Source organism: Aotus nancymaae, unplaced genomic scaffold (genome assembly GCF_030222135.1).
Source record: "Aotus nancymaae isolate 86718 unplaced genomic scaffold, 86718_ANA_hifiasm-v0.15.2.pri h1tg000059l, whole genome shotgun sequence".
NCBI lineage: Eukaryota > Metazoa > Chordata > Mammalia > Primates > Aotidae > Aotus > Aotus nancymaae.
In genome coordinates, this window is record NW_026988473.1 from 72,058,346 (window position 1) to 72,085,323 (window position 26,978).

The window sequence follows — 26,978 nt, forward strand, 5'->3', positions numbered from 1 at the left end:
ATAGCTCCTAGTCCTCCTGATCACTTGCTGGTAACAGCAGTAGTTTGGGAATGACAGTTACTTTCAAGGATTAGCACATTTGGGGACTTGCTTTTTTTTCTTTGCTTCAGTCAAATCTCTTACAATTTGTCTTTCCATACTCCCTTTCTTTTCCCCGTCTCTAGCCCAGAAAAACAGTTCTTCCCAATCCAGATATGTTCTTCTTAGGCTGCCCCCACTCCACTCCTTTCCCAAAACAGGACAAGTGGACTGCTTAGCTTGGTTAAACCACGTCTTCTTCTTTCCATCATGGGACATATCTCTCCTTTAGGGTCACTTTGCTGAGCCTTAGCATATCCCCATCCTTTTAGTCATGCTGGTCCCGACTGAATTATCACTGGGCACCAGGAACAGATTGTTTTGAAGGAAATTCAATGAGAATGTACCCAAATGAATTGTGAAGTTCATATCCTATAGCCCTAGAATGAATAGTCAGTTCTCTTTGTACTGTAGAGTTATTACTTGGAACCTGGCATTAGAATTGGCAAAGAGACAGAGTTAGCATCATTCCAAAATAAAAGATCTCAAGAATGCATTGCTAATAATCTTATGTCCAATATACAGTGTATTCAATGAAGTGGCAAAAGTTATAGAAATACAGAGAAAAATATATTTTGTTCTCTTCTAATTTGATAAATCATTTTTATTACTACAGTTGATTATGATAGTATGTGGAATTATCAGATGGCAATTTACTTGCATTAAATTTCTAATGGAGTTTCTTATAAGGTAGTGTACTTTTTAAGAGATAGAAAATGAATTTGACCATGGATAAAGTTTAAACATGTTCTTCTATTGGTCTAGAGTGAAACGTATTGTACTTGGGAATAGAATGAAAATCAACATAAGGATTTTATGAAACAAATTTTAAAATGTAGGGAGAGCATATTGAGAAAGGTTTTTAATACCTAAGATGTCAAGATAGGAATCCCCAGGTGAATGCCATCCTTTTGATGAGGATCCAGAGGGTATTAATTATTTAAAAGATTTACATTTATTTTTCAGGTAGAGGCAGACATTTGCTCTTAAAGAAACCATGAAACTTAGCTAGATTTCACTTACATTTTAAAAGCCTCATTATAAAATTGGGGTCAGGGTCCTCTTGATGATGTTATTTTCAAATCTAGCATGGGAGGTTTGATTTTTTAAATTAATATTTTAGTACATTAATGTTAGCTTTAATATTTTGTATTGGTAGCTTTGACTTAAGGTTTCAAGTAAGAACAAATAGCAGAAAAGAAAACTCAACAAGCAGAATATTTATTAGAATTTTTTAAAGTGAAGAATGATAAATTATATCAATGGATTGACTTCTATTTCTCAGTCTATTTTCTTTTTTCTTTTCTTTTCTTTTCTTTCTTTTTTTTTTTGAGGTGGATTTTCGCTCTTGTTACCCAGGCTGGAGTGCAATGGTGCAATCTCGGCTCACTGCAACCTCTGCCTCCTGGGTTCAAGCGATTCTTCTGCCTCAGCCTCCCAAGTAGCTGGGACTATAGGCGCGTGCCACCATGCCCAGCTAATTTGTTTGTATTTTTAGTAGAGACGGGGTTTCACCGTGTTGGCCAGGATGGTCTCAATCTCTTGACCTCGTGATCCGCCCGCCTCAGCCTCCCAAAGTGCTGGGATTACAGGCGTGAGCCACCGCGCCTGGCCTTCTCAGTCTATTTTCTTTTAAGTAGATGTGAAATTAAAAAAAAAAATACTTACCAAAATAAGGATATTGAACTAAAAGAAAAAGTTTTATTTATTTTTCTTTCTGCCAAAAATATACTTCTGCCTCAAAGCAAATCTTTTTCATAAGGCTATCTTAAGTATAAGGCTGGGTCAAATGAACTTTAAATTTATAGGACACCTCCTCCATTTATTACTATCCATATTTAAAAATCAAAACATTTGGTACCTGAGGATAGCTGCAATGGGAGGAGGAAAGAGATGACAGTGGATTCAGGTCTTGAACTATGAATTCTACCTATTTGAGACTATCAAAGCACACATGTTTCTATTATAACGCTGAATCTCTTTTCTGCAGTTTTAAAAAGTGACAGTATGAAGTGCACAAAATAATATTAATCATTATTTTAAAAAAGAAAATAAGAATTGCTTTGCCTCTTTTTGGAATGGCTAAGAATGTGTGGTTAATATTCATTAAGGTTCCTCTTTTTTAGTATTTTGTATTGCTTTGAAAAATCTACATTTGTCATAGTTCATAGCTGCCTTGTTTAAGCAGCCAAGAATAGTTAAAATCACTGCTCACTGGCGTAGCTAAATCTCCACTAAGCTGACTTGACACAGTTTAAAATTTTCAGTGTATTAAGATTGTGTTAATCCTTTCAACAACAGTCTCTCAAAATTGTGACAATGTCTTCATGGGGTCTGTGGACCACTCTTCCAGTTGTGGGACTCAGAAAGAACAAAGGCGCTCTTTGTGCATCAGCTTCTCAAAATAAAGGAATGAAGAAACCCCAATGCGTATTTTAATATTTTAGTTGGCAATGCAATTGGAACAGCATTCCTAAGGAGTGGCCATTTTTCTTGAAAGAGATAGCCGGGCTGGAGCTCAAGAATGATCAATATAAAGAGAATTTCCAGCTACAATGCACCCCAGTGAGGGAATTACAAAACAGTATTCCAGAAAATATTTTTTTGCTACTCCAGTATTGATTGGCAACATGGTGAAATAGTCAAGAAATCTTCCACTGGTTTTCTTGGTTAATGGAGGTGAATCTGAAATAAGTAGGTGGAATTCCCGATGCAGGCTTTTGGAAGAGTATTTCACAACCAAATTGGAGAGGAGAGTCTCTGGTAGAAGCCCTACGTAGTACATTAACGCAGCACTCACTATCCAGTACTGTGTTATGCATGGGACACATTCACAATGCCTCAGTAAATACTGGACCCAAGTTACTGCTTTTCAAGGTCTTTATAGGAAAGAAAAAAGCAAAAAGAAAAAAGAAAGAGAAAAGTTGATGTTTTGGTCCCAGATTTTGAGTTTGTTAGAAAATGTACATTCATGTTTGGTGAATCAAAGACTCTTCTGGGAAAATAATTAAAGTAAACAAATAAAACTTTTTACAGTTGCTTATTCACTATGCTCTTCACCCTCCGTTACGCTGTTTCACACGCACTGCTTCCCTAGAGCAAAGCACTTGGAACTGTTGGAACAGACGCCTTGTCAGCCTTCAAAGATACCAGCAGTGTTTCTTAAAAGCCCACGTTTTCTAAGGCCACTAGAAGAAAATCTGCCAAAAGATTTGTCGTCGGTTGTCGTGAGATAGCACTATTGATCTCGTGTTTCCATCAAGGGGTGCGCTTGGCATCTTCCCCCTGGGCCGTAACCAGGCGACTATGCTTGCCACTGTGTGTGTGAACACTGGGAGCTCCACTCCACTCCGCTCAGCGCGCGCAAGCCGGCGCGCTTTCCAGGGACATTCACAACGACGAGGAGCTCTGAGTGTAATCTCTTATGATAAGAGTGTCATATTTGGGAGACGACGGGATACAGAGGGCCGACTCGGATACTGGCGAGTTAGGGGTTGTGCTCCCCGAGTCCACCGAGTCTCTGAAGGGGGACGGTGGGGTGAGGGCCACCAACTCTTCCAGGTCTGGCTTGCCGGCCACAGCCTCGGGCCCGGCCGCGGGGCTCTCCTGGGCCGCGTCCCCAGCCGCCTGCGCCCCCACCGCGGGCTGCGCGCCGCCCGTGACCTCGATGGCCGGCAGAGGCTGGATTTCGGCGAAGGTCGTCATGGTCGTGGGCAGCTGGATCTCCTTGGGGATCAGGTAGGACGAGCAGAGCGGGGCGCCCACGCCAGGGCTGGGGGCCGCGGTGGACAGCATCATGGAGTTGAGCTCGCTGATGTTGGCGGTGAAGCGCGTGACCACGCTGCTGATCTGCTCCATGAGCGAGCCCTGCGAGGAGCTGCTGCGCGCCGCGGGCTCCGAGTGCAGCGACGGCACGTCGTCCTCAGTACGGCTGGCCGAGCCCGCGCGGTGGCTCAGCGTGCTGATGGGCGACGGCGAACGTGGCCTCGCGGGCGCCGGGAACTGCTCTGCCGCCTCGGCCACCTCGTACAGCGCTTTGGGACCGGCGTCGGGAGGCTCGGACCCGCAGGGGCCGGCGCCTGAGCAGCCCGCACCACCCGCGGCCCCCACGCCCCCTGCGCTCCCGCCCGCGCCTGCGCTCAGGCCGCGGCTCTCCGTGCTCTTGGGGAAGGGCTTGATGACTGCCGTTTGGTTGGGGTTCTCTTTCTTGTTGATGTGGATGGACAGGCGCTGCCACAGGTGCTGCCCACGGGTACTCTTCTCGTTCTGGGCCCACGTGACGGATTTTCCATTGGAGCTGCGGAGAGAAGGGAAAGGAGAGGTGACTCAGCGAGGTGCCCAGGGAGTTTGGACGCCCCTTCCCCAATGGTGGGTGCTCATGGGCCAAGGATGAGGACTTTTCTCATTCTTTCAGGAAACACTGCATCAAAGGACATCATGGAAAGAGACCTTGGAAGTGGCTTCCATTTGCTTGTTTTGAGTTAAACCCTGCTTTCTCTTCAGTAGTTTATCATTGTCATAAAAATGTGTCAAAGGAGATGCTGGTCAGGATGAAGGAGTGTTTATCAGGATTCTGCTGGAGTTCTCAGCCCACCTGTGAGTGCAGCAGCACACATGGATGCAAGGACTTGCAGTCTCCTGGCTGTATGCAAAGTGCCTGGTACAGGGCGGAGGGTTCCTAGAGTTAGTGGCCTCTGAAGGGAAACATTACCATTAGGACCCAAACTCACCAGCAGTCATCAGACAGGAGGGAAAGGGTAAGTCAGGGAATACAAGGAGGTAAACAGTGGTTCCAGTTCAGCCTTTATTCTGGAGGTGGTTATATATAACTAGGGTTTTCTGTCTGAACTCCTGATTTTGAACACAGTTTTACTTAGGCTGCCTTACCTGCTGGAAAATAAAAATTTAATGAATATACGTTTCTCTTTAGAACTTCCTTCACAGAAATTCACCTCACAAATTTACTTTGAGGCCTATTCTTGAATAGCAATTTGATGAGTGAGAGTGCTGTATAATGCTTCCGGCACTTAGTAGAGTGATTCAAATTAGGATCCTGCTGAACATTGCCAGACCGAAACGTTTTTTTAAAGGCCTTTCTCCCTCTTTCTCCTTTGTGCTTCTACCGTGGGGTCTGAAAGCCACTTTCAAGATGTGATTGGTGCCTCAGCCATAGCACCTGAAGATACTCTCCTTACCACTAAAAGCTGACACTGTAGCTTCTAAAGCTACAGACCTTCTTTCAGGAACTTCACGTAATGTCAGAGGATGTGGTCTGACACTTGAGAATTATTTATTTATTTATTTATTTATTTTAGACGGAGTTTTGTTCTTGTTGCCCCAACTGGAGTGCAGTGGCACGATCTTGTCTCACTGCAATCTCTGCCTCCCAGATTCAAGTGATTCTCCTGCCTCAGCCTCCCAGGTAGCTGGGATTACAGGAATGCACCACCGTGCCCAGCTGATTTTGTATTTTTAGTAGAGATGGGGTTTCACCATGTTGGTCAGGCTGGTCTCAAACCTCTGACCTTGTTATCCACCCGCCTCAGACTCTCAAAGTGCTAGGATTACAGGTGTGAGCCACCCCACGCCTGGTAGAATTTTTTTTTTAGATGAAGTTTTGCTCTTGTTGCCCAAGCTAGAGTGCAGTGGCACAATCTGGGCTAACTGCAATCTTCGCCTCCCGGATTCAAGTGATTCTCCTGCCTCAGTCTCCCGAGTAGCTGGGATTACAGGCATGTGCCACCACACATAGCTAATTTCATATTTTTAGTAGAGTTGGGGTTTCACTGTTTGCCAGACTGGTCTTGAACTTCTGACCTTAAGTGATCCACCTGCCTCAGACTCCCAAAGTGCTGGGATTACAGGCGTGAGCCACAGCATCTGGCGGGGAATGTTATATGAAGAGATCCTGGTGTAGTTCCCCATCACAAAGTAATCCGAGATCTCCGTTACTAGGCATCTGTTATTTTCAGTTGAGACAGCTCTGTTCTAGGGCTGTGACCCACAGATAGCCTTGAGCAGCTTGACCACAAAAGAAGTTGAAGACTGTGGTTTTATCATCGCAGCCTATGGTTATTAAACTAAATTCTGTGTAAGACTCACCTAGGGCATTTGTCAAAGACATAAGCTGTGACCCCAGGAGACTCTGTCTGGATTGGGTTCCAGGGATCTATGCTTTTGACAAACACTCTGTCCTTCTGCTCCCAAAGTAATTTTGAAGCACTTTGTTTCTCAGATTCTTTCACAAACTGAGAAACCGGCAGAAAGCTGTCCTTTTTTTCTAGACCCCCATCACTCCCTTTGGCCCCTTTTGCTGGAGGGCTGGCTTGCTTTTGAGGCACAGGGGCCCTGTACCTCATTTGGAATCCACCTACCTGACCGCCCCTGCAGGATCCGCTCTGCCTGAGAAACCGACTCCCTTACTAACAGACCGCCATTTCTGCAGCCCCTGTAATGACATGCTTCTTGCCTCTTTTCACACTGCTTCCCATTTCTTCGTCTGTTCCTTTCTACTTCATGGTCTTTCTTTCTCTTTCTCTGCTCCTTCCTGTGCAATTTCTTTCCATTTAATCTACCCAGTATATTGCAGCCTCATGTCCTTTAGAATCTTGGAATATGAGCTGCTTCCACCCCACCTTGCCCTTCCTAGAAAGGATGAACGAATCATTTTGAGGTTTGGAGGTTGCTGTGCATCTCTAGTAGCAGAGTGGGTGCGGCCAAACAGTTGGTTTTGCTTTCTAGTGGTTTCAGGATTTATTTTTTCCATTTTTCCTTTAGCCTGACTTGCGAGTATTATATCTCTTTTTCCCTGGTGTCCACTAACTTCTAGAACATGGCAGAGAAGAAATAGGCCAGTTTATTTATGGGATTTGATTGTGAGGATGGTTGCCAACTGCACTCTGTCTCTCTTACCAGAAGGTTAACAAACAGGTGTTTTGAACAGTACAGTTATTCTCCCAGGTCACTAACCCCCCTTTTAATACGAAGCATGGGCTTGGAATCAATTTATTCAGCCAACTTATACCCTAGGGACAATCTTGGTCCTAGCAGAGAGAGGTTTTGCAAAGATTTGCTTTTAAAAAGTTTTTTTTTCTTTTCTCTCTGGAATGCCTTTAGTTGAACATGATGGAACATAACTTTGGATGTTAGCAGTAACAGTCTTTGGAATCACTGTAGCCATGCCACAAAACATGATGCAACATGAGCATGTTGCAAACCCTTTAGGTGAATGTGTGATGAGGAAACCATCCTAATTCATCAATTCCGTACAAAGTGTTGACATCTCTTTCCTGGCTGTGCCTTTGCTTACGGTGCCCATGGCCATAAGGGAGAGAGAACACCAGACCACTTGAGTAACAGTGAAGGTGGACACAAAAAACACTAGACAAGCAGAGAGATGGAGTCTAAATCTGAGTACTTCATTTCATTCTTTAGAATGTGAAAGGGTTTTTCCCCTGAAGTAAATGAGAACTCTTGAGAAAGAAAAAAACAAAAACCTACTCACAACATTATTCTGTTTATTAGAATGTACATTCCATGAAGATGGAGATCTTATCTATATTGTTCAGTGACACTCAGCATAATCTTAATAAGCATTTGATGGATGAATAGGATTCCTTATTAGTGAACAGGGCCCTGTGGGGTATCATGGAAACTGCAATAGAAAAGGGATCTGAAAACCCGGTTCTTACTCTGGATCTGCCATTTTAGATGCTTGGAAAAGAATGATCTTTTTAAGCCTTGAAAAGAAGCAGACAGGGTCTCATTTGGTTAAGGTTGTTTTGAGATTAAATGAGACAATGTAGGTGAAAAGAGCTGGTAAAGAGGTGTCTAAGGATGTTGTTTTTGTATTTTATGTGAATACATTTCAGAAAATAAAAAGTGTACTCAATGCCATTTTGAACCCTGATTTAAGGAACAGAGAATTCAGTGCAAAGTAAAATATTTGGCAAGCCATAAAACATGTCAGGTTCTTTTTCCTTTACCTGACCAACTGTCATAGACACTGCAGTTCTATGATCTGTGGCCTCTTTTCTCACCCTAACCTGGCTCCTTGGGTAATCACATCTACCCCATTAAATTCTCAGTTAACCTTCTTCCTCAAATGCTTTTTTGTTGTGTTACATTCCTTTTTGCTTAAGCGTATCCTCTTTTTTTCTTATTATATTTTACCGTAATTGTCTGTCTTAAAGAAAGCTTTCCTGACCCTGCTAGGCTAGTTTCCTGTAGCCCCTGCATTCGGGTGTGTAATAACTCTTTGCTATATGTCTATGTCACCTGTTGGATGGGACATTATGTAGGCACCGTCAGAGGGTTTGCTGTTTCCTATATGCCCAGTAGTACCCAGGCATTGTTTAGAACACAGTAGATGCTCAGTAATATTCTTGGGCCAATAATAGAGTAGATAAAATGCATTTCATTTTTAAAATTCATACTGAGTTATTTTCTATTAGAATTAAGTTTTAAAAAGAATTCAGTATTAATAACTCTATTTTGTCTTATGGATCTATTTTTATTTGTTATATACCTCCCTTTAATCAATAATACTCAATGTCTACAGGTTTAAAAAATTTCATTAACTAAATATTAAAATACAAAGCTTGATATCTACCATGAAAATCGTAAAATAATTACTTTTTATAACTCATATCTGTCTTAGTGAAATTGCTCAGTGATGAAATCTTATCGAGGCAGTAGTAATAGTGGCAAGGAGAAAGGACCCAGATTCTCAGTCCAGGATCTGACTCAGAATGATGTTGGGAAAATCACTTGCCACCTTCGAGCTTCTTTCCTTACTGGGGGGAAAAAAAGGAAGAAAGAAATCTCCCTGCCCACCTAGCATGACCGCTGGGAAAAACCAAAAGAATAATAATACATCTGAGGGTAGTTTATATAGAGAGTATAGCCCTTCTGCAAATGCAAGGGGTTATTCATTACCATTAAATCTTCCACTCAGTTGATATTTATTATTTAGGCTGAGTCTTTTTTCAGCATCCATATTATATGTTTGTCCTTGGGGGCTGAGGTAAGAAAAATGAAAGGGAATTTTCGTTACCCATCTATGGCATGTCACCTTCCCTCACTGAGTATTTTGTACATTAGAAAAGGAGAAGGAAAAAAGGATGAGGTGAAATGATTTGCCACATCTGATGAGGGGGCCAGAAGTAACTTCTTCCTCTCTTCCGGGTACCATTTCACCCTTTTGCAAAATATAATATGATATCATCTAATGTTATCTCTGTTATAATTATTTGCTTTTTATTTCTGAAAAACAAAAAGCATATCAATAATGTTATTTGAGGATTAAGTTTTTTTGTTTCATTAGTTTTGTTTACATTTTGGGTCTGCCAAAATGATACTTTCTATCTTTATTCTCAGAGGTTTATTCTTCCTCTCTTTCCCTTCCATGTCAGACACTTAGCAAATTTATTCATTTCAGGCAGGCTCAGAATGTCATGTCAGTGACCTCTCCCAGTTTCATTAATCCTCTACTCAAACCTGCAGATATTAGAGTATTCTGCATGGCACACCATCATTAGGAAGCAAACATTAATAAAGAAAAAAAGTGACCATCCAAATATCTATGGAATTTATAATTTTTTGTGCTTATATTAGTTATTGAATGATTGGTATAGTTTTTTTTTCTCAGAGTTTTTAAAGGTTTTATTGGCATATAATCAATTAAAATTCTTATTTTTATTTCATTGAATTAAAAAAATAACTAAACTAAACTAAATCCTTCCTCTCTCATTCGTTACATGGTTTATTCGTGTTTTCATAACTTGCAGAGTTTCAAGGTATCAGAGTAATCAAATATATCCTCTAAAGATAATTAAATGCTTTTTTTAAAATCATCTTTTTTACTGAACCTCTCTTGTTTGTGAACTTTGGGTTGAGGCATAGCTGGGAGGAAGGTCTCATGTAATTGTGAGTTTCTAATATAAAAAAAGATACACACAACACACACACACACACACACACACACACACACACACACACACACACAGAGTCTCGCTTTTTTGCCTGGGTTGGAGTATAGTGGCACGATGATCGCTCACTGCAACTTCGAACTCTTGGGCTCAAACAATTCTTCTGCCTTAGCCTCCCAAGTGGCTGGGACTACAAGTGTATACCAACATGCCTGGCTAATTTTCTTATTTTTTGTAAAGATGGGGGTCTCACTTTGTTGCCCAGGCTAGTCTCAAACTTGTGGACTTAAGTAGTCCTCCCACCTTGGCCTCTCAAATTGCCAAGAGTACAGGCGTGCACCACTGTGCCTGGCCCACAGAGATTTTTTTTTTTTTTTAATTTGATACATCATTGGCAGATGATCCTAGCAAATGATACCTGCAGAATGACATCAGAATATTATTAGCTCAATAAAAGAATCTCACAAATTGATATGAGTGGAAAATTTGCAATTGCACTTTCATTTTTTTGTTAATTAAAAAAAAATCCTCATCAATATATTTTACTTTCCATAATTGACTTTGAGTTAGAAAGTATGGTAGTCTTTTAAGAAGATACAGAGAAATTTGATATTGTTTAGACATTTCAATATAGGTGGAAGAATTTCTGAGATTTGCCTAAATTGTGACATCTTGATCTTGGAAATTATACTGAGAAACATACTATAATATATGAAAATGCAGAATCATCTACAAACATTTCTCCAGTTACAACCTAAATGAATGAAAATGGCTATCTTGCTAACAAAAACAATTTAAGGAGCCATGATGAATGCATTAGAGATGTATGTATAGAGGAAAACACTTGAGGAAATGGAAATGAATTCCGGATTGAATAGTCTAATATAGACCCAATTATCAAAGTAATACTATTGTATATTTGCAGAGTGCTTTGTAAAGCACTTTGAAGAACACTGTATTGTCAGAGGTAGATAGTAGGGTAAAAGTCTTTATTCTCCTTTCAAAGATGAAAAAAACTGAGGCCCAATCATATTAGATGATTTGCCCAAAGTTACACATCTAGCAAAATGGAATGTGGCACTAAATTAAAGGCATATCATGATTTCCATTTCCAGTTTCTATGACTTCATATTTTATTTTTGAAATTAGCTCTACTTTTTCTATGGAAGAAAATATTTGGATGGTATTTGAAGAGGATATGTGTTTTAAGTAGAAAAGTTATTTATTTGGTTTATATTGTCTCTTACTCACCCTAGGTCTCTGTACTTCTTAATCATATACTTCATAGTCTCAGGAAAGCATCCTACATCTCTCATTGGTCACTAACTTAAAGAGCACAAATTGATTAAAGACAAACTTTTGTCAAAGATAATAACTGGATGCCTTAATGATGGAGGCAATTGATGCCACAGCCATACAAATTAATATTATATGGCAGTTCTTAGCCTTTCTTTCCCATGCTATGGTGAAATTAAAGACAATTGTCCTATATATAGTACATTTAATTTCTACCCCAATAGTTCTAATTCTCACATTTTTTCTCTGACTTATTTGGAATACCAGTAAATAGGAATGTTGTAATTGCAGGGATAAACTTAACTCTGCATTATTTTGAAAATCTTCGTATTTCAACTAACGTTGGTATCAAATGATATGTGATACCTTTGCAAATGACTTTGCTTCATCAATGGTTTTTGATACAGTGGCAGAGAGTTACTGATACATGAGATGTCCCTCAAAGAGGGTCAAATTTAATTCAAGAGAGAAGATACATACAGAAGGCGGCTAATGATATGAGTTACTCATGGTATTTTGATAGAGGTTGTTTTTCCTTTCCCTACAACCTTGGAATGAGGAAGCAGATAGGCAGGTGAAGGGTTTGCTAAGGGCAAGGAGAGTGAGGGATGGCAGCGGAGCATGGGAACAAGTAATCAGTTTATTGGGCTTTTATAGGGTCAGATAATGAAAGACTCAGAACTTCACAAGAGGGAATAACCTTCCCAGGGGAGTGGTCAGGGAAAGCTAGCTGCCTGCAGGAGACATTACATCTAGGCATTAAATAATTGGTAGCAATGACAGAAGTCCAGAAATCCACAAGGAATGTCTAAGTATTCCAATTTGTGACTGTGTGGGGATGGAGCAGGACTTAAGGCATCAGAAGATAGAGTTTTGACTTTTTGTCTGCTATAGAAGTTCTTCCTGGCCACACCTGACCTACGGGGGTCTTCTTTATTTTGCTGTCTGAATAACTAATTAGTAATTAACCTTGGGCTTTTTACTAGTGCTTGGAACACATAGGTGGTCTAATATATTAGACGAGAGGTAGGCTAATTATTAGATACATATGTAATGTGCATGCTTGATCAATAAATGAATGAAGAAAGAAATACTCATGGATTCTTTTCTGTGTTATTCTTCAATGATACTTTATGCTGTCACTTATTATTTTATGTGTTTGATCTTTTCCAAGTGAAACAAAAACAGTTTAAATGCAAGCACCATGGGAATCTTCTCTAAACCCTCACCCTACCTTCATCCATTGGCCTTATTCCTAGTCTGGCCCGAGTCTTGGTCCTACTTTAGTAAAATATTAAGGCCTAAGTGATATGTGTTAAGTTAGTTAGCCCTTCAGGCATTGAGAAATAAAGAAGACTGGCATATGCAAAATGGTAGTGTCCAGGGTATACTCAAGACATTGTTTTAACAATACAGGAACACAGCGTTAAGATATTCACAAGTGTGACAAAAATGAGGATGGAAAGGAATGTACTGATAGGAAAACTACTGTGAAAAAAAAGACTTTGGGTTTTTCTTATCAGTATTAGAAGAATTCAGAGAAAATGTTGTTCACTGAAAGAAGTTTCAAGGAAGAATTTGCAAATAAAGTGGGTATTAACGAGGCCTTAAAGCTTGGGGAGGTTAAAATAGCATGGATAAGCAAATCTCAGTTAATGCATGTATTGCATATATGGAAAGGAAACTAATTCTACATGTCTAATCCCACGAAACTCCTCCGACAGTCCAAAGTGCTGTGGGTTTTCACCTCTCTCTTAAGTAGCAGTGGTTGCAGGTTTCTACGATAATTCCTCCAGAGAATATCTCTTACCAGGCATTCAATCCTTAGTAAATTCCCGGTGGGAGGAGGACCACTCATTCAGTCCTCTTTTAACTAGTCTTTGGTTTAACAGCAACAGGAGGCCTTTTCAAAAGCTACATGTTCTTTCAGTGTGGGTTATCAAAGTGCTTAATGGTACTAGCACAGTTGTTACTTCCCGAGTCCTTATAAAAAGCAAGCACCTTAACAAAGGAGAATATGACATGGGAGCATGTGCCAAGCTTCGGAACTGTGTTGAGCTATCACGGAGATTTCCTTCTCGAATCAAACTATTTATTTTGATTTGCAATTCTGTTACCTGCACACAGCCTCAAACTAAATGAACTGATATTAGTTGATAAAGTGATACAAGCTTACAGCTACATAGGAGGATGAGCTCTGGTGTTGTGCAGCACTGTAGGGTAAATACAGTTGACTGTAATTTGTTGTATGTTTTCAAGAAGCTAGAAGAAAGGATTTTGAATATTCACAACACAAATGATAAGTATTTGTGGTTATCGCTATGTTAATTACCCTGTTTTTGTCATTATACTTTGTATATGTATAAGGAAACATTCTGTATCTTATAAATGTGTATAATTATTAAGTGTCAACTAAAAATAAAACAATAAAAACTCCATTAAACTGTTCCTCATCCTGACATTTAAGCCCTAGATCTCAGCCGAGATGCCTTAACAAAGATTAGAAAGAATTTTAGATTTTTGTACTTTTTTTCATAACAGGAAATGATTTTTTCCAGCAATTACTAAAAAGCTCAGATTACAATTTAGCAAATAGAGAACAAAACCAGATACAGCTGTTTTGTGTCTAGAAGCTTCTGCAGTCAGGAAGACTTTGTGGGGGAATTCAGCTTGATTTAAACCTTGAATAAAACATGGAATTGGGATTGGTGGCAAAGAAGAGGAGAATCCAGGAATGATAATAGTTTCTATTTTAATAGAACTTTTCAGCTCACAAGTTATTTTCACCAATGTCATCATATTTCACCTTCATAACAGCTATCTAAGGTAACACTTATCAAATAGTATTTTTAATTACTTTTTTACAAGTCTGTTCCCACACTAAACCTGGAGCATTCCAAGGGCAGATGCTACATGTATCTCCTGTGCTTAATATGGTGTCTGGTACAGAGTAGGTAAGCTGGGAGTGTTGGTGAAATAAAGTGAACTATACCATCTTGAATGTTTGCTATAGACGGGTATTATGAACCTGCACTGTAGATGTGAAAAATGAGTCTTATGGAACTAAACTAAGTTGCCCAAGTCAAAGTAAATGGCAGGACGGTGCCCCAAATCTGATGCTAAATCCAGAATCATTCATATTGTCTATGTGCTGAGTGCCAAGATACACACATGAACCAAGTGGCTGCCAAGACATGCCCTTGTGGAGCATCCAAAATGGCAATGGCCCAGGTTTTGCCCATAAAATAATCTGATGCATTCTAAAGCTCTGTATCAACATTGCTGAGATGAATCCTGGGGGACAGTAAGATAAGAGCTGTCCTGGGATTTTTAGAATGGGTGCTGGGAAGATGATTTCTGTTTAGGCAAAAAGACTCCTTTCTATCTTAGAGCACCTCAGCTGAAGCTTGAGACTTAAATCTGATGTATGAAGGGTACGTTAGTTAGGAGGCTTGAATCCTGGGTGCAGATTCACCACCAATATGTATATTATCTAGTGAAGTCTCTTGGTTTAAGAAGAAAATTTCTTGGTTATAGTGGTTTTTTTAAATTGGATAAAATAGGCACACGCCACAGATATAAGTCACTACTATCAGTTAGTTCCAGTCCCATTTCCTGTGGAATTCTTGGGATGCTGAGCACTGTATCCTTGTAGTATTAAAACAAATTTAAATCTACCAGGGACACCATTATTTTGCTTAATATCAATCTTCTTGGTTCTCAAAGACAACAGAAATCTTTCCTTTTTCTGGACCTTAGAAAGTTAATTGGGTAGATGTACACAAACATACAGCTATTCCTGATTAATGTTTACTTTTTTCTTTAAATTGTAATATATTGCCTTCTGTATACACACACACGTTTCTGATCTCCTCATTTAAATTCTTTTATTCTTTAAAAATATCTGTGCATGTGTGTTGTCATATGTATGCTATTAAATTAACTACAAAATTGAGGATTAGAGAGATTCAAAGAACTTGTGAGCATAAAAGTAGAAAATACTTAAAGTATAAACATCTTGCTAAAGCCATGATTTTTGATGAGCTATTGATACTAGAAGGGAAGACTGTGTGTAAAAACATAGTGTAAAAGCAAAGTGGGACACAGTGGCAAAAATGTTTTTAAAAATGATTAATAGTCCTTGGGTTGAAGAATTGGTTCAAACCAACTCATTAAACATGGGATTAGATAAAAAGATTGATTTAAATTTTCAGAGCACTTAGCTTTGCTGAGTAACTTCTGCCTACATTTCAATATTACCATTATACATAATGGGAAATGCCAGTACGATTAGTTGGACAGGATTCCAAGATTTTATCCCTATCTTTAGGTGAGACTAAAAGTAGAAAGTATCCCTTAAAATTCACTTCCCCATCTAGAGCATACAAGTTTTGACTTGATAACTACATGTCAGGCTGTTCCCCTTTTGGCTTGGGATTTTTCCATTAGAAATGATTTTGATTTCCTTTTCACAGAAAATTACATGCTAGGAAATCTATTGTTTCAAATAAAATATATGTAAATATACTGTTTATAACTACTGAATTATCTACAAAATACTGTATGTTTGTCCATAAATGTGTGCATATAGTTGTGTGTGTACATATATATGTCTATTTATAAAATATGTTTTTCACAGGCAAGGACAGCAGCCTCACACAAGGCTTTGACCAGTTCTTCCTTTTTTTTCAGTAAAAAGGGTATTAGATAAGAAGAGAATTGAGCAGAAACTAAGATGAGAGTCACAGAATTCAAGTATTCCTGTTACATTTATGTATTACATTTTTTTTACATGCTAAAAAAAAGAGACTGTTCAATTTAATAATATAAAAATAGAATATACTCTGAGTAATTCATAATTCTTTTAGAAAAATAAGCAGATAATTAGAAAGCTGGTTAATATTAGTGGTACTTAATAAGGCTAGTAAATTTATATTCCAATCACCAAATATTAGCAACTCTTTTAAGTTTTTGCTGGTATTACAAAAGATTTCTTTGGGAAAATGCTTATAATAAGATTTCAAAGATTATTATAAGCTACTCAGACATAATTTTGATGCTTTGTTTTTTGATATATTTTTTATAAAATTACAAGTGGTATAGAAAATAAGAATGACAATAGGTGCTTCATGAATAAATGGTTTCAGGGTCAAATAAGTTAAACAAATTAAACTAATATCTGTTGAACTTACCCACTTTTTATGTGACTATTCACTGAGAATTTTCAAGAAAGGCATACGTGCATATGAGTTGGCTACACTATTGTTAGCCATACCTTCATCCCTGCTTCCGTCCAATCCTGACCACCATCCAAATCTTGGCTTTATTATTGGTATCACAGGTATAAAATCTTAATGTAGACTATTGCTTTTGCAGGTTCCATCAGAGTAAGTTTTATTTCTTTGTTTAGAATGTCATTTCCTTTAGGGTGGAGATTATTTTATACTTCCCCAAACACCCCATGGTCCCTAAAACAGTGCTGCCTACATACTCAAAGCCTATCAGGCACTTTTATTGAGTGGCTGATTGAATCAATAGACTCTTCACTTGTTGAGTACTGAAGATTTAAAAGTGAACAATACATGTTTTTCTGTGTGTGTGGACTTAAAAACCTCTAGTTTAATGAGAAGACACAGGCAAGCAAATAATAAGCAATATCAGATGTAAAGGTAAAATACATTAGAATTATGGAGTTGGGCAGAGTTTATCTAGACTAAGACATTTAAAAGGCTTAAGGGAGGAATTGACATTAGAGTTGGTTTGGAAACCTGAGTAGGTTTGCTAGGTAGAGCAGGAATGGGAGTTGGAGAAGATGGATAGAAAGAGGAAGGAAGGATAATCCAGCTAGAAACGCAGCATGTCTTAAGATGTGCTGTTGCAGAAAATAGTCAGCATGCTTGGAGAATTGTGTGATATCTGGGTTGTCTGGAAAGGAGAACATGGACCAAAACAGTAGGAATAACAGTCAAATAGTTAGGTCAGGGTTACTTTATTAAGGGCCTTTTATTCTGGGTGCATGAGTTTGTATTTTTTCCTGGGTGGCTGATAACATAATGATTAAAGTGCGTGAACTGTAGAATCAGACTGAGTTGGGCTCTAATACAGGCTTTACCAATGACTTTTTTTCAAAAATTAAATGAACAATTATGCAGATAAAGCATTTGACACAGTGTCTCGTGTTTCTAAGTACTCAATAAATGTTGGCTGCTTTTATAGGCAACTATGGCAGAACATGAAGTTTAAGACAGGGAAATTATATCATTGGATTTATTCATTTCTTGTTATTATTTGTTTCACTTACTTTTCGAGAATTGATTTTTGAGCAAATGACCATGGTGGCAGGGTAGAGAAACACAAGACAAAATAGTAAATACATAAAAAACAAACTGGGTGGCCTTGGATAGTAAGAGCACACACTAAAATGTATTGAATGCCTACTGTGTGTCAAGTAGTATGCTAATGCTGTACTTATATAATTTCATTTAATTTTCACAGCATCCTAGTAAGAGAAGTGCTATATCATGATCTGAATTTTACAGAAAATGGAGATTGAAGAGTTTAAATGGCACTTCAAGGTCACATACTGGCTAGTGCCAGAACCAGATATTGAAGTTCCTTTGATTTTAGATTTTTCATGGAATTGCTCTACTATGTATGTTATTTTATTTCCCTGAGCCTTATTTCTCTGTGTGTAGCATGGAAAGAAAAATGTATCCTTTCTTTATATGTTCTTGGGAGAGCTTAATGCATAACATACATGAAGGGACAAGTATAGTGTCTGATACATGGTAATCATAGCAATGGTACTAAGTCTTCTTCTTTTTTAGAATATGTTAGAATATTAATTTGAAATTGACTTTGGAGATAAATAAAGTGAAGATTATTGTAGAAATTCTAATCTATTCTAAAAAAACAGCTGGCTTCTACTGTCTGTACTGGAAAGGCAGAATCTTTCTCATCTATGGACTTTAAATTGTATATAACTATATGCCTTATACTTTATGAATACTCAATTTAGATCTGTTATTATGTATTATTGTATTACTTTTAATTCTGTTTATACTGGTATGAACTATAGTGTATGATAAGAATGGGGACTTAACCTAAGGCATAAACTTTCCTGTGTTGAGGGTTTTATATTACATTGCAGTTATCTGTTTTTCTGACTGTTTCTCAATAGACTGCAGATTTTCAAGGGCATTAGTCATATCTTGGTCATCCATTTTTCTCTAGAGTCTTTTGAGTGCTTGGTTCATAATAGGTGATTAATAAATGAGCTTTACCTGAAGAAAGAAATAATTGAATGAATGAAAGGTAATCCTGTAATGTCTTGTGACATTATATTTGGGGCTATCCAAGGTCCTACTCATTTAACATGGACTATAATGACATTACTCTTACCAAATTCTCTAAGGCTTTATTAAACAATTATACCTACTAGAATTAGATGCTGCATATCGCAGATAAAAATCAGTTACTCAACTGATTGAAAGTCAATAGTTGAGATAGTTTATATCACAAAAGAATAACAATAATAATTCTCTTTTTTGTTCAGAAATAACCCATACCACCCTCCTTCCTCCGGCACTGGAGGGGGACTAGGGGTCTGTCTATTTCATTTGACTTAGGGAGCTGTTTCTCAAAGAGATACTAGGAGGCTCAGAATGTCTTTTCTTCTCTTACATGAGCTACAGCATGAGCACATCAGGAAACAGATTCCGAGTACTCCAATGCCATGCCCCTGCTGAGACAGAAGATAACATTCAGTGTTGAGGTTTCAGTCATTCCTAAGGCTGGACCATCTTGCTAGGAACTCACACAGTAACAGAGTTTAGAGAATTTCCAGTTCTTAGAGCCACCTCCCTGTTTAGGACTCTTTTTCACTTCTCCTGCAATCAGGAGGATTCTGCTCTGACTCACACTTAGACTGTGCACTGTGAAAATATGAAAAGATGACAAGTTATGCTATATTCAGACATCAGGTTAAAAAAAGCCTCTTCACATAAAGGGAAAACAGAAACGTATTTCAGGAAGCTAGTGTGCTATGGGCAAGTATTACATTCTCATTCCTTTCTCAGCGTGAGGGTTGAGGGAGGAGGGCAAAAGTAAGGGAGCATCTGTCTAAGGCCCTGCTAATGTTACAGTTCAGAAAATGTGCTCTGCTCTGCTTCAGCTGTAAACATTGTGAAATGCTTTCTTTTCCCACCAGGCAACTTGGCTCTGGGATAATCATCCTAGGCATGAATTCATAGGGTACTATCCATTCTACATTTTTATTATAGAAAACAGGCCAATGAAATGTGGAGTGACACTCTTGGTTTTCTGTGGTTGTTTGAGCTCCCCTCAGCCCCTCCCTGGAACTGGTGGTTCAGTAATGGCTACAGAAGGGTCCCAGATGTTTGCAGAGTCAATGTGATGCTTGGCTTTGACTCCTGGAAGCAATGGGGGGTGGAGTGGGGATGAATTTCCAAAAAAAAGCCTTATTTATTGACCCTAAAAATACCTATAAAAGCCTCGCCTACATAGAGTTAACCTTTCTCTAGCCCTTCCATTCAGTTCCCGTGTAAGCAAGTTTGGATTAACTACTCCAAACCCTTACTTAGAAACTGTTTCCATCACAGTGATCTGCTCTCTGACATCTTTTCTCTTAATGTTCATTTTAAACTTACTCCTCCTGGATAAATATTATGTGTGTGCGTGCATGTGTGTCTGTATTTATATGAACAAATGTGAAGTTGGAAAAAAAGATACCAAGGCCTTGTGAATTTTGGCCTCTCTTTTCATATGTCTCTAGGCCTTTTCTACTCCCTCAGGGAAAGCTTAAGTACTACATGTCTCCTCTCATCTCTCTCTCTCTCTGTCTCATGTGTGTGTATGTGTGTGTGTGTGTGTGTGTGTGAGCAAGAGAGAGAGTGTGTTTTTATATAGTGCTAAAGAAATGAGAAGGAAGAGATATTAGGAAGGGAAGATCATTTGTTCCCAATTAACTCTGCTTATCTGTGTGGCTGAGGTGGTTGCTCCAACAGAATTGTATTTATTGTAGCTTGCATGATTCCCCTCTGTTCCACAAGGATATATCAATGTAATAAGCCTTTTCATTACCTTGGCTATATCCAAACAGGAGAGAAAGCAAAAATTAAATGATATCTTGCTGTTGTAGAGAAACTCAGACCTTTCTTTCTGGAGATACGTCAAATGGCTACCTTTGTAGATCTGGACCTGACCCAAGGAAGCCTGGTGTGTTTATCTGGGATCTCCTACTCTCTGTGTAGCACCCTCTCTGACCCTTTCCCCCATTCTCAATCAAGACAGCCTTGAGCAAATCTGATTTCTGTGATGATCAGATCTGAAGTTCTAAGCATTCACTAAGCACTGCTAAGAGCATTGCATAGCATAACTGAAACCAAAAGCTTGCCACAAACAGCCCCATGTCATCTCCTAGATAAACAGATTACTCTAAAATACTAGTTCATGCACTGGCTTTATTGAGATGACCTAGGAAACTTGCTACATGACAGATTCTTACATTGTATTGCCCAATATTTTGCCTCAGTCTGTTTGATAGTCAGTTAAGTTTGCCAGGTTTGGGAACTCCAGTTTTATACCTCAAATTAGAAGTCACTCTGGAAACATCCCTTCAGCCCTCATTTGGTGAAGTCACTTTCACCTTGTCCAGCTTACTCTGGTGCTGTCTGCCTAATTTTCAAGGACAGGAATTATGCTACTTTGTTATATCTAAGTGGAAGGAAAATAGAAGCCCCAGTAGCGGTCTGTTGAGTCACTCACACAAAATGATCCTCTGAGGCTCATTTTGCAGACACACTGAGATCCAAAGATAGCTATACAGAGCGATTTTTGGCATAAGGCCATCAGATACACCAGTGTGCACACATAAATGCCTACGCATGTACACACACTATCATTGCTCTGTCTCTGAGAGCCATGGACAAAGTTGGCCAAGCTTTTGGCCAGGGCTGTTATGAATGATTGCTCAGACTTGTATGCTGAATAGTTCTGGACACCATTTCATAGACTGCAACGTGAATGGTCCTCCAGCAGTTGTGCAATGTGGTGGGCCTTGGAAAAATTTAGTCTTTATTTTCAAAACAGGAAGGAGCCTACCACTGAAGAAGCAAACACGATGTTTGGGGTGAAATTTCCACAGGATTATCTTCTTGTTATGCAGTTAGGTCTCAAGCTCTGCTCTCAGCACATGCATACGCATATGCACACACTCTACTTACTGGATTTTTCCTTTTCTCCAATCCAGAATGATTTGCTAAAGTTTCCTTCCATATCCCTACACCACAGATGGATTGGGAAATGCCACAACAAATTAGAAGTGGAGAGTTAAGTCATGGCAAGTGACTCCTCAACTCAAGACTCCTTCAACATTCTGGAACCGTTTAATGTCAATCTTGACTGTCTTTTTCTCCAGAGCTCTTTGCTCAAAACCAAGTCCCATGCAATAAAGCACGTTTATTTCATGCAACACAGCTTAGCTAATGCTTATAGTTCCAAATACTCTGGTTTACTAGGTACAACTCAGTCAGGAGTGCCTAGTGTAAAGGAACATGCATAGCACAGCGACAGAGAATGCTCATCACCAACACAAGGAAGTAAAGGAGATGCAAAGCTATGGTAGCTAGAGGAGGATTAGCTTTCCTGATTTCAGTTTGAGAAAAGCCACGTGTCTCTACAGTCCACTAGTTTGGCAAGGCATTTGCCCTTGGCTGTGAGATGATGTTACTTTCAAAGTAAGTCATATTAATTTTCAGGCTTGTCCAGGATCAGGGGCTGGAGTCTTCCCTCAATTGTAGTCCTTTCCTTAAAACCAGTTCTAAGCTTTTGCATTTGTTTTATTAAGTGATTGAATAGCCCTGGAATATGAGTTTCCTCCAATCTCTTCCACTTTGCAAACTCCAGAACCATTTGACCAATAAGTTAAAACCCAGAGGAGGACTGACTGTGAGCTAAGGCTTCAGACATGCAAAGCGCACAGCCCTGGGAAACAGCAGCATCTGGGACAGGAGGCTCCCATTACTTCACATGAGGACATCATAGGTTTTACAAAGCAAACACACACGGAAAACCAGTAGTGGCCCAAGTTGGACACACTGTCTGGGATGCACAGTTAAGTGAGGACCCAGACCAGGGAGCCACCTGTTCCTCTAGCTTGCATACACTTATTTCACACCACCTCAGACCACTCATAGTTTGCTTACCTGCTCATTGTTGCTCTCCCACCATTCCCCATACTCCCTTTGGGGGTGAAACACTCTATTTCCGACTTGTGCTGGGCCAGTCTCCTGTCTTTGTACCTGGTGAGCATGAACAAGGACAGGAGCAAACAGAAAGACGTGATTGTGTGCTTAACTGCCAGGCTGAGGAAGGGCCGTGACTGTGGAGATTCACCCTGTGCCAAAACAGGGGTTCCTGTTCTTAGTGCAATGACCAACCTGTGATACTTATGAGTTGATTGTGATGGCATATGGCCAGACAGCATCAGCGTTGATGTTGTTACTTTTTGGTTAAACTGCATGTACCCCATTCTTTCACACTGCCAATTAAACTGTGAATTTATCACATTTAATATTCAATGGTAAAAGGAGTGCAATTTCAAGCATCTTAGAAAAAGATGAATATCAATCAATACATTAGAATCTATGCAGTGCTTACCATATGTCAGACACTATATGCTAGAACTTTACCTAAATTGTATCCTGGGAACAGCCCTGGGCCAGAGGCTTTGTTATTATTTTCATTTTACTGATGAAGAAACCTAAGATTATAGAGGTTAAGTAAATTGATCAAGATACCTAGTAAGTGGTTGGGCTGAATTCTGAATACAGGGAGTCTAAGTTTAGAACCCACACTTTAGCTATTGTAATGTGTTGCCTTCCATTACCAAGTTGGTTTTTGTTTTGTTTTGTTTTGTTTTGTTTTTCTTTTTGAGACTAAGTCTCACTCTGTTGCTCAGGCTGGATTGCAGTGGCAGCATCTCAGCTCACCGCAACCTCTGTCTCCCAGGTTCAAGCAAGTCTCCTGCCTCAGACTCCTGAGTAGCTGGGACTACATGTACCCGCTGCTACACCTAGCTAATTTTTGTATTTTTAGTAGAAACAGGGCTTCACTGTGTTAGCCAGGATGGTCTCAATTTCCTGACTTTGTGATCCGCTTGCCTCAGCCTCCCAAAGTGCTGAGATTACAGGCATCAGCCACTGTGCCTGGCCCCATTATCAAGTTTTTAAGCTAATTGTTATCTTGAACAAGCCCTCATTGACTGATACCATTCTGGATGCTGTTAGATGTTGGTAATAACAGAAGTGAGAAGACATGTTCTTTGGACATGAAAAGTTTCTATAACCGTTAAGCTGAAGTTTGACTGTCAGTATTGGGAGGCCTCCATTTTAGAGTGTGGCTCAAACAGCTTTTGCATTGTAATTGGCAGTTCACTGCCCTTGGAAGATACTAGATACTCCATCTAAAATAAGTGATGAGATTCCCAGCATTACTCTTCTATGTGGTGCATCAAGATAAGTTCTTGTACCTCAATGACAGTTTTTGAGCCAACATGATTCCACAGAAATCACCTTTTTTATTCATTGGTTCAACTCCATGAGGTTGTTAAAAGAGAGCTGTTGTTTCCATTTGCCAAATAAGAAAGCTAGATTTACTCAGCTGACTTCATGAAAGTCACATGCCTCATCAGTAGAGAAAATCACCAGTAGAGCTTGCAGGAGCCCAAGACTCTTAAGGCTTTATTGCCTTTTTGCTAATTAAGCTAGAGCCTGGTACGGTACCACTTCATTCATGTTCCTTGTATCCAATAGGCAGTGATAAAGGGAGTTACTAAATGAGACGTGTTCACCTCAGTACAGTCAAAATCCTTTGTTTGTATTCCTGGTGTTTCAAAAGTAATAAAATGAAACAAAATGCAACAAAGTCAAGATCATTACTGATCCTGGAGCAGAGGCCTTCCTCTTCATTTTTTTTCCCTTCCAAAATGTCAAAGTATCTAATATTTGAAGAAAAGTGGCTTATTACATCAAGCCAAATGAATTTAATGGATTACCTATTTAGCAGACATTAGTTGAGCATTTATTAAATCCTAGGTAATGGACTTTGCACTACAGATATAAAGATAAGTAATCTGCAGATCCTGCCTGATAGAACTTACCTAACAGTAGGAGGACGAAAGAAGAACTATGTACACAAGATAGACATCTTTAGATGTGGGCATAAAGAAGAAAGGAAAAGAACTAAGGGACTTTGTCAAAAGAGGTAAAGCATCAGACCAAGCTAGATAGAGTAGACTTAATTTTACCAAAGAAAATACCTTAGAAGTAGCAATGGTTTGCAACGTGTCAATGATGACCCACATTTCAATGCAAAGTATTTTGTGCTTATTTGTGAAGTGAATTGTTCAACCAAAATACTGCTCTACAGCTTAAAAGAATATTGATAGAATAATAAATTATTGGTGGTCATTCAGTTCCTTACAAAGGGATCGTTAACATATTTTTGAATACCTTCTGTTAGGCTAATTGTGAATTAATCATTAAATATTTCGCAAATGAATTAAGAAACCTACAGTCTTCATGCTTATAAGCTCTTTTCTCTCTTTCCCTTTCTCTCATGACCACAGACACACTCTTCCAGGTGACCTCTGTTTATGAAACATAGAATAGATTCTAAGCATCCTATTCTATCAATCTCTAACCTCTGTGAAGAAAAAGGAATGCTTATACACTGCCGGTGGGAATGGAAATAGTTTGGCCACTGTGGAAAGCAGCTTGGCAATTTCTCAAATAACTTTAAACAGAGCTACCATTTGACCCAGAAATCCCATTATGGGGCGTATAACTAAAGGGATAAAAATCTTTCTACCATAAAGACACATTTATGTGTATGTTCACTGCAGCACTATTCACTATAACAAAGTCAGGGAATCAACCTAAATTCCCATCAATGATAGACTGGATAAAGAAAATATGCATCATAGAGTACTATGCAGTCATAAAGGGAAGGAGATCATTTCCTTTACAGTAACATGGATGGCACAGGAGGGCTTTATCCTAACCAAACTAATGCAGGAACAGAAAACCAAGTAATTCATGTTTTCATTTATAAATGGAAGCTAAACTTTGAGTACGCATGGACACAAAGGGAACAATAGATACTGGGGCTGTCTTGAAGGTGGAAGGTGGGAGGAGAGTGAGGATCAGAAAACTATCAGGTACAATACTTATTACTTGGATGATGAAATCTGCACATTATACCCCTGCAACATACAACTTACCTATAAAACAAACCTGCACATGTACCCCTGAACCTAGAAGATTAGAAAAACAATAGAAACAAGACAAAAACCAAAAACAAAAGCTAACTGCCCTTGGTAAAGGCTTTCACTGACATACAAAAAACAACAAAATAATGAAAATACAAAACAATATCAAAACATTTTAAAAATGTGAGCAATATCTTAGACTTTTTGGAACTTTCAAGCAGTTTTTGTGTCCAATGAAAGCTGAAAATGGCATTAATACAGAGTGGGAGACTCATCTTTGCTCTCGGATAGGACCTTTCTTGACTGTCTGTAACTGTAATTATATTCACCAGATATTTAAATAGACCACAGTTTTATTCATTCTCTTATTATCTCATTCACTTGCTCATTATCCCATTCACCAATAATGTACTGTTCAAAGTTACTAATACCTTTAATAGTCTCTACTGTTGAGTTTAACAACTCAACACTTTTTTCCAGTTGAGTTTATTTTAGAAATATAGAATTATCAATTAAAAATTGTTTAAGCTTTTCAGAATTTATAGTTCATGAAATATCAATTAAATTTCATTTCTTTTACATAATAAATTCATATATCTTTTAGACACTAAAACACACATCCACTCATACTTGTGAGGCACTGTTTTAAGTGCTTTGCAAGTATTAACTCACTTTTCAAATGAAATATTTAATATACTATAGTTATATTCAAAGTTATAATATAAAGTAATAATGACAAAATGTTAAGCATGCTAGGCTGTTTTCTGCACACTACTGTAAATTATTAAAACGTCCACACAAAGCAGGTGCTATTATATTCATTCTGAAAGGACAGACACTGAGGATCAGTGTCAATAAGCCTAAGCTCATGTGGTTTAAGATCAGGGAGCCCAAGGTGAAAAATCAGGTTTCTCTGATTCTAAAGCTCATGCTAGTTTCCATTCATTTTTCCTATAATTAACAATGTTAGTATGTTTAAAAACAAAATTACAAAAGCTCATATTTACCTTTTCTCTTCTTGAACCCATGTTGCAAATAATTAGCAGAGTTATCAAGGACAGCCAGTAGAAGATCTGGTGATAGGACTTTAAATTTTCTTCCTTCATTTAGGTCCCTATACCTGTACCATGCAGGTTTAGTTCACATCATTCAAAACCATTTACTAAACAGTCCATGTGCTGGGCACTGTGATAAAGAGCACATGGGTGACTACGTCATTGATAAGGTCGCAGTCTTGAGTGAGAAGATAAAATGTAAACAGATAATGTCCAAACAATGTAAGAAGTTCTATTATAGAAACAAACACGAGAAGGGCTACTTAACCCATACTAGATTGGCAGAGAAGACTTCAGTGAGATACGATACCTAAGAGAAATCTGAAAAAT

General features: G+C 38.8%; 1 protein-coding gene across 5 annotated transcripts in view; it reads right to left on the minus strand.

Moving 5' to 3' along the window:
• Positions 1–788: 788 nt before the first annotated feature.
• GRM5 (glutamate metabotropic receptor 5) overlaps positions 789–26,978 on the minus strand; it is a 551,045-nt gene continuing 524,855 nt past the window's right edge. For 4 of the 5 annotated variants that reach the window (XM_012444850.3, XM_012444849.3, XM_012444851.3 and 1 more), the window contains exons 9-10: positions 22,529–22,624; positions 789–4,375 (exon numbers count right to left, since the gene is read on the minus strand). In XM_012444850.3, coding sequence (XP_012300273.2) covers positions 3,469–4,375; positions 22,529–22,624 — 1,003 coding nt within the window. In that variant the 3' untranslated portion in view covers positions 789–3,468. The remainder of the gene's footprint in view (positions 4,376–22,528; positions 22,625–26,978) is intronic. The other variant, XM_064365387.1, reaches the window with a different exon arrangement.